A 16,390-nucleotide genomic window follows, 5' to 3' on the forward strand; every position below is an offset into this window, starting at 1 on the left:
CGCCCCACTACAGAGACTGCCTACTTTTTCAAGAGCAGTCTTAGTCCAGAGCCCAGAAGTTTACTGATCACAATGGTGCCGTTCTTGAACCAATCCCTGGTGAGGGAATGAATCCATGTGTGGCAAATGCCAGTCTATAGAGGTATCACAAAGACACTAGGTACAGAATTTTTCATTTTAGTTTTACATTGAGATATTATTTTTAGACACAAGGAACTTATAATGCATAAAAACATTCTAATTTCTCTTTGTAGTTACTTTTTCTGTGTTAATTTAATTTGTCACAGGACCAGAGGGCAAACACCTCACTGTGCTGGACGCCCTCTCCGTGGTTATGCTGCAGAGCTTAGGACAGAGCTAATGAGAAAAGAAAAGGAAAGGGAAGGAGAAGCGAAGATAGCAGGATGGAGTGTGGAGGGAAGAGGAGTAGAAGAGAGGAGGGAAGGAAGGAAGGAAATTAGTCTGCTCTCTGACACAGAGGAATGGCTGTAAAATTCTGTAGTTATTTCTTTATTACACATACAATTTAAAAAATAAAAATAAGAAATATCTCGCTACTTCCATGTAGTAGAGATCTACATGGGTTTTAAACAAAGTTCCCCTGTGTTCAGTCATGTACAGTCCTGTGCTGTGCAACTACATTTTGGTCATCGCCAGCCTGCATGTGTAGCGGTGGCCCCTGAGGTCGGAGTGGAGCTGAGTTTCCCGTAGAAGTGGAAGGACAGGTGGTTCAGAAGGCCTCTTTCTCTGATGGAAGCAGTATCTGTGGGGCTTGGCAATAAATTCCCTCCCACTGACAGCACCTCAATTTTGAGTGCACAGACTGCATGGCAGCCTGTCACCGCTGACCTGGTTCAGCACAGAGGAGCCTGCGCCCTGTCCCCTTTCCCTGCAGCACTGCACATCCAGAGGGTGCTACAGCCCTCCATCTAGCTTGCTTGGCCTCAGAGCACATGGCTGTAAGATCTTTGCTGAGGACCTAAGATCCTGTGCAAGGACACAGGTCCACAGGAAGTACCTGAATAAGTCATTTTTTCTTTAAATGTGATTTTTCCAGTTTATTATTTTTAATGTTTTATATTATTTTGTATTAGTCTCAGGTGTATAGCATAGTAATTAGACAATCATGTACTTTACAAAGTGTCCCTTGATATTTCCAGGGCCCACTGGGCCCCATGCACGGTTATTACAATATTATTGATTGTGCTCCCTATGCTGTACTTTACATCCCCATGGCTATCCTGTAACTACCTTTACCTTTTAACAAGTATTAAGTACCATTGCCGCTTTAGTTAAAAGCTTCCTGTGGTAGCCTGTTCCTATACTTTGAAATATTCTCAGATTGTAATGATGTGAAGTATGGATAAGTTTTTCTCGTCCATTAACTTAATGACAGGCGGAGCCCTTTGTATCAGGTAGGGTCAATAAAACTAACAATAAAATTCCAAAGTAAAGATATTAGGTCCCCAATTCTACACCTTCTCCATGTCAAACCACCCCTTTTCTTATGAATACCGCAAAGTTCATTAACCTGACCACTCCTCCAACATCCAGTGGACAAAACTGCATCACCACGACTCTCCCCCGTGTTCCTTCATCTCTCCTCCTGGGTTTCTTCTTCCTGCTGATCCTCGGGCTGCCTCTCACTCCCTCCTGACAGTCACTGAGAAGTAAACCTATGCATATACAGTCAACTAATCTTTGACAAAAGCACCAAGACTATACAATGAGGAAAGCACAGTCTCTCTAATAAATGGTGGTGTGAATACTGGGTATCCATATACAAAAGAATGAAATTGGATACTTACCTTATGCCATGAACAAAAATTAATTCAAAATGGATTAAAGACTTAAATATAAGGGATGAAACAGTATAACACTGAGAAGAAACATAGGGGAAAAGCTCATTGACATTGGTCTTGACAATAATTTTCTGGATGTGACACCAAAAACAGATGCAGACTACATTTGAAGAATTCATAAGACGTAGACATTTCAATGATGAAGGAGTTTATGTATAATAATATTTGAATGTAGAGTACATAATTTTCAAAAGACCATCAAGGTTTAATAGAAGGTTTCTTATTCCACAGAAGATTCAATGCATGACTTTTCACACTAAAAACTATGCAAGTTCTAAGAGCACATCATTCCAATTTATCTTGGTTATATCACTTCTAGGTGTGCAGCAATGGTGAATGTGTGAATATTGAAAAGATCTACAATTCAACCAATTGCTCCTCTGAGTGCAATGAAAATGCTGTAAGACTTGACTCCTCTTTAAATTGATGTCTTAGCAGACATTTATTTACATAGAGCTTATTCCTGGCATGTGTGTGCATGGGCACATGTATGTATGTATGTAGGCATGCGTGGCGGGTTTTAAATCAAATGTACATTTGGGAACCATTTTTTTCACATATCATCAATAAAATTGATGCAAAGAGACAAACCAGATATTACATATAGATATTGCCAGTATTGCAAGTATATGTTTTATTATTAGACTGGTAATCAAGAAACCCAGTAATTTACATACATATGAAGTTTAAACCTAAACTTTGAAGTTGGATCTATCATAATATTATTTATAGTTAACTTACATCAACCTCAACATTTCCTAAAGCTTTTGAAAAAACCACAAAACATTACACATTTTTTACTCAGTAATAGCAGTACCTAGTAGCCATGTTTGTGGGTAACATCTTTCATAAGCTCAATTAATCAGGAACACTTATCTAGAGTTGCTTATGTGTCAGGCACTCTTTCAAGAACTTTACATACATATTAAATTTTCAAAACTTCATCACAACTTAAAAAGTGAGTCCAATTCCTATGCCTACTTTTACAGATGGAGAACAAGTCACACTCAGTTGTTGTGGAAGGAAAAGCTGAGATTTAAACACAGCAAGAGTGTGTGTTCTTAACCATTCACAATGCTCTTCAATGAACTGAGCATTGCTCCGTCACTTCTATCCCACATGATATCACCTTGTTATTATTAGGCCTAGGGAAATAATAATCAGCCTAGATAATAATAGGCTATAATGTATTCAACTCTAGAAAGGACTGTTTCTTTACTAAAACGGATGCCTTCTGGAAAGATCACTCAAGCCATCTTGTTTATCTGGTTTTGAATTTGTCTGAATCATTCTCTGGTTCAAAGGCCATCTTCAAAGGTGGTAGATTCTTGTATTTTGTTTGCTTATTTCTTTCCAAATTTGATTTTAGTGTGCAGTTCAGTTAATTGATTGATTAAAAGTTTGAGTGTGTGTGTGTGTGTGTGTGTGGTGTAGAACTAGCTATCATCAAGCTAAGTGAAGTGCAAAATATAGCTTCTGTCAGTCATTTGAGAAAATTACATGGTTGACTCCTCTTTCAGGAGGATGGCAGTGACCTCGAGTGCCAGTGTGAGGAAGAAGAAGTATTTGTGGATTGGGAAGAGACCATAAATGTTACCAGTGAGCATCCTAGAACCCAATCTTCCCCAGTGGAAAGAGTGGTTTCCCAGTCTTGCATATATCAAAAGCCTAGCCAGTGAAAAAGCTTTTTACTTCTTTTCTGAGTCTACTACATATATATTGTGTTTCTGTATACATTTTTATGGTCTTTTAAAATTATTTTGCATATATAAATACCAAAATTTGAACTTACTCTCATTGCTTTTTAGAATTAATATATCTTCTACTAGTTAAATTCCAATTAGGTATTATTCTAGGAGCCCATAACCAAACGAGGCTTTTTCTATAGTCTATTAATAACTGATAATCAAAACTTTTCTGCTGATTGTGGTTCCCTTACACATAATGAAATCTTGGGTGGAGTGGTAATTGTTAATATGGATCATAATTTGTATAATATTTTGGCCTTTTACTTTATATTTTAAAAAATTGTGGGGAGGGGGAGTCACAATGTTTTAAGAAAGGGAGAACCAGACTTATAACAGTTCAGTTAAATGTTAATATTCTACTGTCCTAAAGTTGAAATCCTAGTTGAAGCTCAGTTTTCTGGGTTCTTTTTTACACTCCAGATATCTCCATCCTGGTGGTTGTGCTTGTCCTGGGTATTATCGGTGTTGGGGCTATTGCATTATTAATTCGTCACCAAAAATGTATTAAATTGAAGCAAGTTCAGAGGTATGTCTGTATTTTCTACATGTTGAAGAGGACCATGACTGAGAATATATTGGTTCTGTGGCCAGAGAGGGTACTTCATAGGTGTGAAGTATAACCTCTTATCAAAGACCAAGTAAGAGTAGCAGTAAATCAAGTTCTCATCTCAAAACTTATCTCAATGGTTTTTAAAATACTAATTTTGGTTGCTCCCTCATAGTTAATTGTTATAGAGTATAACCTGAGTATCAGTCTTTTAAAAACCTTCTATGTGGTTTAATGTCAACCACAAGCTTCTCCCATATCTTGTGTCAGTATTTGACTTTCTTCCTGACAGCCCTCCTCGAGATGTGCGGGGAGTGGAGAATAAAGGATACTTCGGTGATGAGCAGCAGACAAGGACTGAGCCAATCCTACCTGATATCCATCCCCTACACGTAAGACAATTTCATTTGCAGTAGTTGATTAATTAATTAAAAAGCAGTTGTATGTGTGTTTGAAGTGGAACCAACCCTAAAGCTAAATGAGGTAGGAGATGCAGAACAGTTTAACTCCATTGCACACCATCGAGTCCAGCCTGCACACGGGGAAGGAGCAGATGGCAGGACTCAAGCAAACCAAGACACTACTTCAGAGCAAACTATGTTGGGTAAGTAAAGCACTGCTTTGTGCACCACTGGGAAAAATAGAAACATAAACCATATTCTGGAACAAAAACAAGTCTTAATAAATGTAAAAGAGTTTAAGTCATTCAATATATGTCCTCAAAATAAAACCATATTAAAAATCAGTAACAGAAAGATACTGGGAAAATCTCCAATTAAAAATTAGAAAAGTTTTAAGGGACCCATGGACCAAAGAAAAAATCAAAAGAAAAATTAGAAAGTATTTTAAACTATAAGAAAATGAAACACAGCACTTCAAAATGTATAGGAAACAGAGAAATTTGTAATTTAAGGAAAATTTATAGCACTAACTGCTTATGTTGGAAGAGGAAAGGAGCAGATCAATGACCTCAGCTTTCACTTTAAGAAACTAGAAAAAGTAAAACAAATAAAGAATCAGTGTAAACAGAGAACAGGAAAAAATAAAGTATTAGATTGGTTACCAATGACATAGATAATAGAGAAAATCAATGAACACAAAGCTATTTTGTAGAGAAAAATTAATAAATTTTATAAACCTTCAGCCAGAGTGATCAGAAAAAAAAAAGAGAGCACAGACCATCAAGAATCAGAAAGGTGACATCACAGGAGGTTACACACTCGTTACATTAAAGGACATCACGAAAAAGCATCATTTCAATATGACAGTGTAATGAGAGGGGAAACTTTTTGAAAGTTACAAATCACCAAGCTTACTCATGAATAAGTAAACAACTTGAGTAGTCCTTTGCCTATTTAATAAAGAAATTGAGTTTGTAGTAAAAACCTTTCCACAAAGAACACACTGTGCTCATATAGTTTTACTGGGGAATTCTACCAAACATTTAATGATGAAATAATACCAATTCTATGTAAACTCTTCCAGAGAGAGAGAGAAAATGGGTACTTCCCAACTGATTTCATGAGGATGGTATTTCTCTTTTATCCTCCTAGACAAAGTTATTAAACAGAAAAATCTGCTTGCCAATACTTCTAATAAACATAGGTGCACAAACTATTATTAAGTTTTAGCCAATTAAATCTCACAATATATAAAAAGGATAATGCATTGTGACTAGTTGGGGTTAATCCCCAGAATGCAAGGCACACTTACCACTTAAAAACTCACTCAAGCTAATTCGCTGTATTATCAGACTAAAATAATACAATCATATGACTATTTCAATAAAAGCAGGAAAAACATTCAAAAAAGATCTAATATCTATTCCTGACTAAACTCAGTAAACTTGAAGTATAAGGAAACTTACTGAACCTGATAAAAAGTATGTGCCAAGAAAACCTGCAGCTACCGTCATAGTCCTGGGTAAAAGACTGAATGCTTTTCCTCTTAGATCAGGAACAAAGCAATGAAGTTCCCTGCCACTATTTATGTTCAACATTTTACTTGAGATTAGAGCCATTACAATAAGGAAAAAATTGTAAAGAAAAAGTAAACTCTTTTGAATTACAGAAGATGTAGTCATCTAGAGAAAAACCCTATCATGAAAAAAGTAAATTTAGTAAGACTTCAGGATACACATCAGTATACAAAAATCTGTTATGTTCCCATATACAAGCAAAGAACAATCCAAGAAAACCAAATGAAATAACAAAATAGCATCTATAATAGCATGAAAATGTGAAATACTTCAGGATAAATCTGAGAAAATTGTAAGCCTAAACATAGAAACTAAGAAACACTGTTGAGAAAAATTAAAAACAAACAAAAATGGAGTAAAATACATGTTTATGAGTCAACAGACTCCCTATTGTTGGGTTGCCAATTCTCCACAAACTGATTTTTTGATTCAAAACATGCTAATTATAGTAACATCAGAATTTTTTGTAAAACAAATAAATTTAGCAAAGTTATAGGATAAAAACAATAAATAAAAATTAATTATATTTTCATATACTAGCAAGAAAAGGGAAAATAAAATCTAAAATATAATGTGAAATACCATCAAAAATATGAAATATTTAGGATAAATCTGACAAAATATAAACCAGAACTTCACATGGAAAATGGTAATACAATGCTAAGAAAACCTCTAAGAGACCTAAGTAAGGAGGTATAGAGAACCACATATATATGGCCAGCTGAGTTTTTACGAAGGTGCAAAGGGAATTCAGTAGAGAAAGAACAGCCTGTTCACAAATGGTGATAGGACAGTTGGATATCCACACATACAAAGGTTAACTGATCTATTCCTCAATCAACAGACAAAATTACTCTAACAACAATATATGCATAAGTATATGTATCTTTTCTTATAAAAATTAAAATTAAAACAGGACTAAACTATAGGGTTGAGAGATAAATATGGGGCTGAAAATATAATGACATGCAAAGAAGAGATAATTATTTTAAATAAGGAGAGTGACTAATTTGGGGGCATAATGATAGGAAACTTGAAATGGCAGTTTCATTTCTTAACCAATGCAGTGATTACACGGATATCCATGTTAAATGGTTCACGAAGCCAGGAATCTGTTTTTGTGTGTGTGTTGTTTTATCTGTGTTATAATTTCCCACAAACTGATTACAAATAAATAAAGGGTAATAATAGCTATTCCTAGTGGGGAGATGGGCAATAAAACCTCCCACACCCAGCAAATGAAAATGTAAATGGTCCAAACAATGGGGGGAAACCAGTATATGTTTTAGAACCGATCGTATGCGTGGCCATGACCCACTGTTCCTGTCACGGGTGTAACCCAGCAGAAATGTGCACACGTGGACACCAGAGACATTTGCAGTCATGTTCTCAGATATTCATGCAATGGAACACTGAAGACTAAGAACCACAAAGGAAGTACTGATATCTACAACAACACAGACTGTTAAACCAGACACCAGATTCACAAGGAAACTGTTTGATTCAATTGATATCAAGTTCAAGAACTGGCATCGCTAATCTGTGACATTAGAAGTCAGAGTATTGGTGACAATAGAGAAGGGAGGCTCTTCAGTGCAGGAGATAAAACTTTATTTTTGGATCTGGATGAGAATTGGCCACACAGTTACTCACTTGTGAAAATTCATCCGCCTCTACACTTAGTACTTGTGCATTTTTGTGTATATTTTGCTCTAAAGGAAAGGTTTATTGAAATAACTACAAATATATATACATACACACATATATATGTAATATATAGTCTTAGCAATATACGAAGACCTAAGAAATAAACCAACAATCTCTACAGGTAGTGGCTTGTTTAGTGCTTTTAACAATAACTACGTTTGCCAGTGCATTCAACTCACAAAAAAAGCAAAAACAAACAACACACAAATAAACAAACAAAAACACTTGTGAGTGCAGCCTAAGAAACTATAAAGGCATTTTTAAATTCCTACCCAAAGGATATATTTATTGCTTAGAGAGAGAGAGAGAGAGAGAAACATCAAACCACTGCCTCCCATATGCACCCTGACTGGAGATTGAACCTGCTACCCAGGTATATGCCCTGACTAGGAATCAAACCCACAACATTTTGGTGTATGGGACAATGCCCCAACCAACTGAGCCACCTGGCCAGGGGTAAAGAAATTTCTTTAATAAAAATTAATTAATGAAAAAAGCATTCTTAATAAGATTACACCCATGAAACTAGCCCTGGCTGGTGTGGCTCAGTGGGTTGAGCACTGGCCTGCTAAGCAAAGGGTTGCCGATTCGATTCCCAGTCAGGGCACTAGCCTGTGTTGCGGGCCAGGTCCCCAGTAGGGGATGCACAAGAGGCAACCACACAATGATGTTTCTCTCCCTGTCTTTCTCCCTCCCTTCCCCTCTCTCTAAAAATAACTAGTAAATAAAATCTTTAAAGATTATACCCATGAAACTGTACGATGGGACTGTCTTGGATAGAGTATAAGCCTTACATTTTGAGGCGAACTATCAACTGACCATCACTAGGTGCAAATGCCAGTGAAAACATAATGGTGCTAGTATTTTAAATTGGGGCTTGGGGGTTCACGGTGGTCTGGTTACACAGCTCCAGAGGTTTGAGGAGGTTTGCGCCAACCCTTCATGTCCCATGAGGCCTGTGTTTCCTTCCTGCACAATAATGTAGAGCCTGCTGCCACCCTACCCCCAGGAACACATCTGACCGCAGAGCAGAAATGCTTCTTCTGACCCTCACTTGAGTATTTAGGGACAGATAGATCATCTTTCTCCGATTATATGACGGTTTGTTATTTTTACCCATTTGTTCTTTTTATTATGCCAGTGGTGACCCAAAGGTGATGAAAATAAGTCTTGGGTCCACTCGAATGGATGGAAAATATCATGTGACAATGTTTTCATCTTATACTACGCTTTTGTGAGATGAAATCATATGTCAATGCCATATAATTGCCTGGGGTTTAAATGAGAAAGTGTATGTAAATGTACTTAGCATAGTTCTTGGTATATATTTAGCACTTAATGAGTGTTCATTATCAGCTAAGCATCATGTGCTGTTGCAGTACTTTCATAATTACAGTTTCCTTAAATTAATATGCAAAGCAGGTGCACTCCCACAGAAGCGAGTGGGGGAAGGTGGCCTGAGCATGTGACCAGTGACATAATGGCAGAAGCCAGAGAGAGGTTTAGATAGAACTGGGACATACGGTTACTTTCTAGAATATGAGCTTCTGATGGACCTTTGGCTTTCCAGTTAAATGAGGAATTTAATAAATATTTATTTAATATATGAATAAACTTACTACTAATGGTGTATATACCATAATATGTTATAAATGTAGATCATGTAGGAGAGTTTGGACCCCCAAATCTCATGTTTAGGCTTGTTGTATTATTTGTCATAAAATTATAAACATAATAATAATTTAGTCTGTGCTTGTCTGACACAATATTTACCCTTCAAAGACCAGTTCTCAGCAAAATTGTTTGGGAACAGTGTGTCTTTGGCGTCCTTTCCTGGTTGCATTAATGGTGCTTGGTTACATTTCCCTCTGGCGCCAATGCCTCCGCTTGGTCCTGTTTCCACTGGAACATGCTTTCTGGTTATATTACCATCCACTGGTGGTGACAGAAAGCACTTTACAGGTGTGGCCTCAGTCAGGCATATCTGCGTCACCATAGTAAGTTGCAAAGGCCCTCGAAGACCCTCGAGGTGCAAAAGGATAGAATTGCTTGTGGAGCTGCAGGCCTCCAGGCAGTTAAGGATACTAAGACTAGGAGGCTAACAGGCTCGCCTTATGCAGCTCACAGCATGATACATAAAGAAGCTTCCGCTCCTCTCCTATGTGAGTCTAAGGTCTTAGACTCATCCATCCCATCACAAGAGAACAGCCTAGGGAGGAAGATTGTTCCCATGCATTTTAATATTTGTACATTACTAGGGCTGTGTCCCAGGGATGGCTGGAACATTTATTTCACGGGCTCGGGAAAGGGTCATACTTGCTTGAACACTAATTTCAGGTTCATAGTGTGACCTTTCACAGCGAAGAACTGCAGACTCCTTGGAGAGACTTCAGCCAGTTCTTCCAGTCCTCACTGCATCACCCTGGTATAGTCCCTTGCCTCTGTTCTGTTGGTTGTGCCAGTTGGTTCATTTCAGTAATAATTTTAATGCCACGTAGCCATTCGTTGGTTCCTTGCAATGATCCAATAACATCAGTCTCAGATTTGAGGCAGAATTAGAGCACTTTCTACTCCTCAGGGGGGCTGGGATTTGGACGAGAGGAGCCCAGTAGCTCATGCAAGGACGTGGTCACATGCTGTCTTTATTTAAAATACCGACATTGCATTCATCACGAATTCTTGGAAATTAGCTTTATAATATTATCACAATGACTGAGTCTGAATGTGCCTCTTTTCAGTGCTGCTCCTGAGACGAATGCCTCGCTCACCTCACCCTAGTCCTGGCCCTGGGTCTCAGGGGTCAAAACCCAGTGATGGTTTCCAAGGAGGCCTTCATCAGACCAGGGACTGTCCACTGACTGAGGAGATGCATTCTCTGATCAGTACTGGCAAGGGAGAAGCAAATTAGCCAAGTGAGCACACCCATGCATTAGAGACTGAGTCAAAAAAGAGATATTACAGGATCTCTAGGATCAACCAACCGAAATGCTACAGTCTCTACATTGACATCTGTATTCTCAAGGTCAGAGTAAGGTGCTTCTTACTCAGAACTGGGTGCTGAAAGCACCACAACTCCCAACTGTGTATTTTTAAAATTAGCACTTATCATTACCCTGTCTTTCTTTGTGGCTAAAAGGGTGTGATTAAGGTAGTTTTCAGCCTGTACTTCCACATACTCAGCCTATCACACGAGAGGGTCTCAAGAGATGCTGCACACTCAGCCAGCACAGTCTACTTCCTGCAATTTCAACAGATGGGCTTTTGAGTGAAAGCTCTAGTGCTTCAAAAATGCTTGGGAATCTCTTGCCAAATATACGGTTGGAGAGATTCTCAAGGCTTATGAGGAAATATGGTTTCTGATGAGACTTCCCTTAACCAAAACCATCTCTCCCACCCTGTCACATAGGAATTTATAGACTGTCTTAGATTTTTCATGAATCAAGAAGAGGTTGTCTGTGTGTTTCTGTGCTCATGTGCATGTGTGTGTATGTGTGATACCTGGTGTAGTTCCTGACACAACATTTACTTACTGTAGAACCCTGCAAGTAGAGAGCGAAGAGGGCTCACAGATTCTGAGGCAGGTGGTTCCTCTCCCTTTTCACATTGTTCAGATGCTGGCATCCTTCTGTGTTCTCCCGTGCGTCTCCATTGATGGACTGGGGATATCCTCTGCTCTGATGAAAAGAATAGGATGGTTGAAATATTTTCCCCTGATATGCTAACATTTCTCACAGACAATCCAGCCGAGCGTGTTTTAATTCAAGTTTCCAACCCGACCAAAGCAGCGAGCTAGAATTCAACAGGGTCAGTGCTGATACCTTTTAGAAACAACAATGAAAATGAAACTTCTTTCTCAAATTTTTTCTTGGTCAGGGTGTACACACCAATGTGTTCTCATGAAGCATTTTAAAGGACATAATAGTACTGGTTATGACAGAAAAGGTATTTCTAGTGTCAACTTTTTTTTCATAATTGCTTTGTCAAAGTTTTCACTTACCAAACCAATAAGTGACTGTATGTGAGGGGTTATTTCACTTTTGAATTATTATGTCTGTGTTAGAAAATTTCTCAAAAATGTTATTTGTGCCAAAGGGAGACAAGATTAAGACTGTTTGGCTACATCTCAGAGTTTTTGTTTCCTTTCCTTCTTTCATCCATCCTTTGATTTTCGCTGAGCTCCTACAATGTGCTGGGTTAATATGCAGCTTTCCCCGGCAAAGCGTTCCGACAGGAAGTCCTGCCCAATGCACTGTCGTTGGAACGGAGGAGGACATTTCTAATGACCCCACTGCTTCCTGACGATGTCTGTCTCATACCAGAGAGTGAATAAAGACACTCCTAGTGCAAGCAAAGTGGCTTCCTGTAATGAAAAACTAAATGATTTTTTTTTCCTTTGTGACAGGATTGTTTGTTTTACAATAGCTGCTTATTCGGCCTTGGCTAAGGAGAGCCAAGTCCAGCAGAATCCAGAAAAGTTATTATAATTAGTAGATATAAATAAGTAACTGAAATAGAACATGTTTATAGATTTTACCAAAAACAACTCATTTTTTAACCACATGTTTCTGTTTAGAGTTTGAAATTGGATGCCCAGAATGGCTGCACCAGGCTGAGTTGAAGCTCCTGGACGCAAGATCTTCACAACACTTCCTCAGTGTGTGCTACACAAATTTGGGTAGTTTTTCAAGTGTTCTTTGTCTGAACAGGAAACACTGAAGAGAGACAACTTCTTTTTGTCATATTTGCCTGTAGAATTCATAGCCCATAGTGTAGACATGCTACAAAAATTATATTTTTCAAATCCTCTTTAGCTTAATACAAACATAAACAGTCTCCTTGCTCTGGTATTTTCCTATAAAAATGTTAGTCTAGACTCTTAAAAAAGAGTCAAAACCTTGAGGATAATAAATTACACTCAGAGTCTAAAAAGCAAAAAACACTCTTTATAAAATTTATTTTTTTTTGGCAACATGAAGTACCTACTTATCTTAATTTGAGCATGACATGATTACCACTAATTCTGGTTTAAATGAAATTCTCCCCTACAGAAATGCCAAGAAATTCAGTGCAGGAAGGCATCGATTCCACTAGCTAATTAAAAGTAGACAACTGTCTTACTCATTTCCTATCAGGAAGGAGGCAGAATAGTCGCCCTAATTGCAGAGCAGTTCTTAAAATTCTGTTGGCAGCAGTAGAGGACTTGAAATGTTCCTGGTGAATTCTCAATCTCTAGAATGTAATTCTAAATTCCTAAGTCTTTAGAATTCCTTAAGAACCTGACAGAGAAGTCACAGGGTTACAAGAAAACTGAGTCCAGCAGAGAAGAAATATGATTCCCATGAAGGGCTGTAGAATCCTTATAATTTATGGATTTGAGTACTTAACACAAGACCCCTGTGCCGGCTCCACCAGCCCTGACAGTTGGTTACATGGCAGGGCAGGGGTGGGGGGGGTGTCTTGGGAGTGATTTCGGATACTTCTTATACTGAGGCTTCTCAGCGTGTTCTCTTGTGCTCTCTGCTTTCTTTTTGTTAACCATTAAAACCGTGTGCCATTATTTTTTTTATTCAATGAAATAAAGTTTTCAAGTGCTAAATGCAAATTTTATGATTCAATCAAATAAAAACTGCAAATCAAGGAAGAAGGCTGGCCATTGGTGAGATTTTTGTTGCTCTGCTGACCGGTTGAAGAGAGAAAAGAGTGAGCTCAGACAGCAGTGACTCAGCACTTCGGACCCAGGCAACTCTGTAAATGTCTGTTGTTCTGATAAACACCATCCCTTTAAGAAAGAATACTGATAAATGTGTACTTAGAGCAGAAGATGTGAATTTCAATATTTTATGTAAATTTATGAAAAAGGAGAAATTCCATGTAAAATATAAAACCTCATTTATACTAGCAAACACTAATCCTCTGATATCCAAAATGAAGGAATGTCACATATTTGTATTCACCTGAACAATACCATGGTGATGAGCAGTATACATTTAGGTGATATGATATCCCTCCTATAAAAGGACACTCTTCTTGATTTGTTGCTGTTCCCATTACTGTCCTTCCAGAGAACTCACTGTCACCAACCACTTCCTCTGCCTTGGGCTCCACATTCCCCAAACTATTCATTTCTAGTGATTTTTTTCCCAAATTTCTTCTCTCCCTCCAATTATGAATGTGTCTGCTACCCCAAATCATCCTGCCTCATTGCTTCCTGCCTAGATAATCCCTCCAGACTTCTAACCTGCTTGCCTCTCTTCTGAGAGCTAAAGCCCTCTTCTATTTTAGGTAGTGTTCTTCATGCTTGCCAATACTCCGTCTTCTAGCCCTTCGAGGTGTTGCCTGCATGCCTTTCAAATGCTGCCACAACCCGCTCTATTTCTCAGGAACCTCCTCCTTCTGATATGTATACAGCAGGGGGGTCCAACCACAGCCCCCCGGCTGCATGCAGCCCAGGATGGCTGTGAATGCGGCCCAACACAAAATCATTAATTTACTTCAAATGTTACTTGGTTTTACTACTGAGTTTTATACTACATTTTATTACTTAGATATGTACATTTTCTATATCAGTGATCACAACCTTGGGACCTTAATGATTTTTAAAGATTATCAAAAGGCCTGCTGCATAATTAGGGTTATTATGTGAGGATTGTATTGCTTATCCATGGTGGCGGATATCACAAAAATTAAGCACAGACCTTTTTTTTAGCTCATCAGCATTTGTTAGTGTTTGTGTATTTAAGGTGTGGCCCAAGACAACTCTTTTTCTTCCAGTGTGGCCCAGAGGCACCAAAAGGTTGGACACCCCTGGTCTGCAAATTACGAAGCCCCTTCAACCTTCTCCTTATTAGTCAGTGGTCCCCTTGGATGTCCCGATCTGTCCCTGGTCATGAGCCAGTTATGATTTCATAGTCTTACTATTTCTGGTGCTTGCCACCTTCAGGGCTTTGAATTCATTCCCTGGAACCCACAGCTGCTGACAGGACTCCTGTTGTGAGTGTACGGACCTGCTAGGTCTGCAGTCTAAGTCCACTCTCTTCCTCCTCAGTCCCATGAGCCTCTGGCTGCCCTGCCCCATGCACAGCTCGAGAACCCTTCCTGACGCTGGTACTTGTCTAAATTTAAACTAGACTGAACCTCTGACAGCCTTGGGATGTTGTGTCTTGGGGTCCTGGGCTATCCTCTATGGCTGGGCCATATACTCTTGGCCTTGGACAGAGGTGATTTATCTGGAACCTAAGAGAGCTTGAACTGCAGGGCCCATGACATATACTGCCCCTTCTAAGACTTTTTATCTAATTTTGTGTTTGTATTTTTTAAAGACATTTAGTGAGCTGGATTTGGGTTGAGGAAAAAGAATTCAAATGATTAATAAGCAAAAGTGCCTATAGGAAAGAAATAGGACAAAGATGCATCTTTGTTAGGCTGAAGTTGCAGTCTCAGCAACAATGATGAGGAGGACCAGCTCAAACCAGAATGGGGGTGGGGGCACCTGGGAAGGAGAAGAGGGTGGCAGGTTTGACCAGCTACCCACACCCCCACCTACTGACCCAAAAAAGTCCTTCATGGGTGTGAGTACCCAAGAGCATCACAGAGAGTGAAATCCCAGACAGGTGAAAATTGAGTGAGCTTCCAACGAGTTCCCCACCCTGTGTGCATATCAGCGGCTGGGGAAAGAACGTTTACCAGCTCAGGGAATTCGAACAAAACCTCTGCTCAGATCCCTGTCCACCGAGTGATGCAGATCCAGGGCAACCCACAGAAAAACAGCCTGAATCATATAAATATGAAGTAAAACCTGAGCAGAGCCATTAGCGGTGTATTTCAGAGGGCAGAAGATGGGCAAGATTCTGCAGTTGAAGTTCAGGCAAGTCATCTAGAAAACACTCAGAAAAATAAATCAGAATCCATATTTATTACCATATATATTACCTAAATGCTACTGTGCCAAGGGAGACCAAGTGTATTTTTGCCTCAGTTCTGCCAGGAATGCAGTGATGGTGATCAAAAGAAAACTAACTAGCAGGCCCAGTAGAGCATCGATTATTCTCAAATATCAACTGGCTATTTTGCCTTTTTCTCGAGGTATCTGTCATCATAGCTGTGGAATTATAAAAAGTACGTTGGATGCACTAAAACTGGGTAGTCATAATCTAAAGAAAGTTTATCATTTCCTTATTAGCCTGCAAATGTGTCTACCTTACAACCCATCACGAAGTTCCAGGTATGGCCACGAGGTGGCAATCTATCAAACTAAATCTCTGAGCTAGAAAATTCCATGATTTCATCCCTTTGTGGGACAGTCCTAGGCCTTCAGAATCGTGACTTTAAATCAATTTACTAAGAAATTTGTTAAACTCTGTTCCTGGTTGTTAAAGATGTAACTCTGAGGGAATTTTGCCACACACCACTTCCTTCTCCGCCCAGGTTGTGACTCGTACACAAAGACAGGCCACGCTCCTAACAGAAGCGGGGCTGGGCTGGTGCCTGAAAACTTTGAATGAGATTTTAAATTGGAAAGGTAAATGCAATTAATTCTCATTTCCAAATT

General features: G+C 38.9%; 1 protein-coding gene across 1 annotated transcript in view; it reads left to right on the forward strand.

Annotated features, from left to right (window-relative positions):
- Window positions 1-12,172, forward strand: part of ADAM7 (ADAM metallopeptidase domain 7) — a 44,659-nt gene extending 32,487 nt beyond the window's left edge. Inside the window, exons 17-22 of the mRNA XM_024560664.3 lie at window positions 2,182-2,262; window positions 3,383-3,461; window positions 4,031-4,136; window positions 4,450-4,549; window positions 11,378-11,423; window positions 12,048-12,172. Coding sequence (XP_024416432.3) covers window positions 2,182-2,262; window positions 3,383-3,461; window positions 4,031-4,136; window positions 4,450-4,549; window positions 11,378-11,423; window positions 12,048-12,172 — 537 coding nt within the window. The remainder of the gene's footprint in view (window positions 1-2,181; window positions 2,263-3,382; window positions 3,462-4,030; window positions 4,137-4,449; window positions 4,550-11,377; window positions 11,424-12,047) is intronic.
- Window positions 12,173-16,390: the final 4,218 nt, after the last annotated feature.

The sequence above is a fragment of the Desmodus rotundus genome, chromosome 9, assembly GCF_022682495.2.
Source record: "Desmodus rotundus isolate HL8 chromosome 9, HLdesRot8A.1, whole genome shotgun sequence".
Taxonomy (NCBI): Eukaryota; Metazoa; Chordata; class Mammalia; order Chiroptera; family Phyllostomidae; genus Desmodus; species Desmodus rotundus.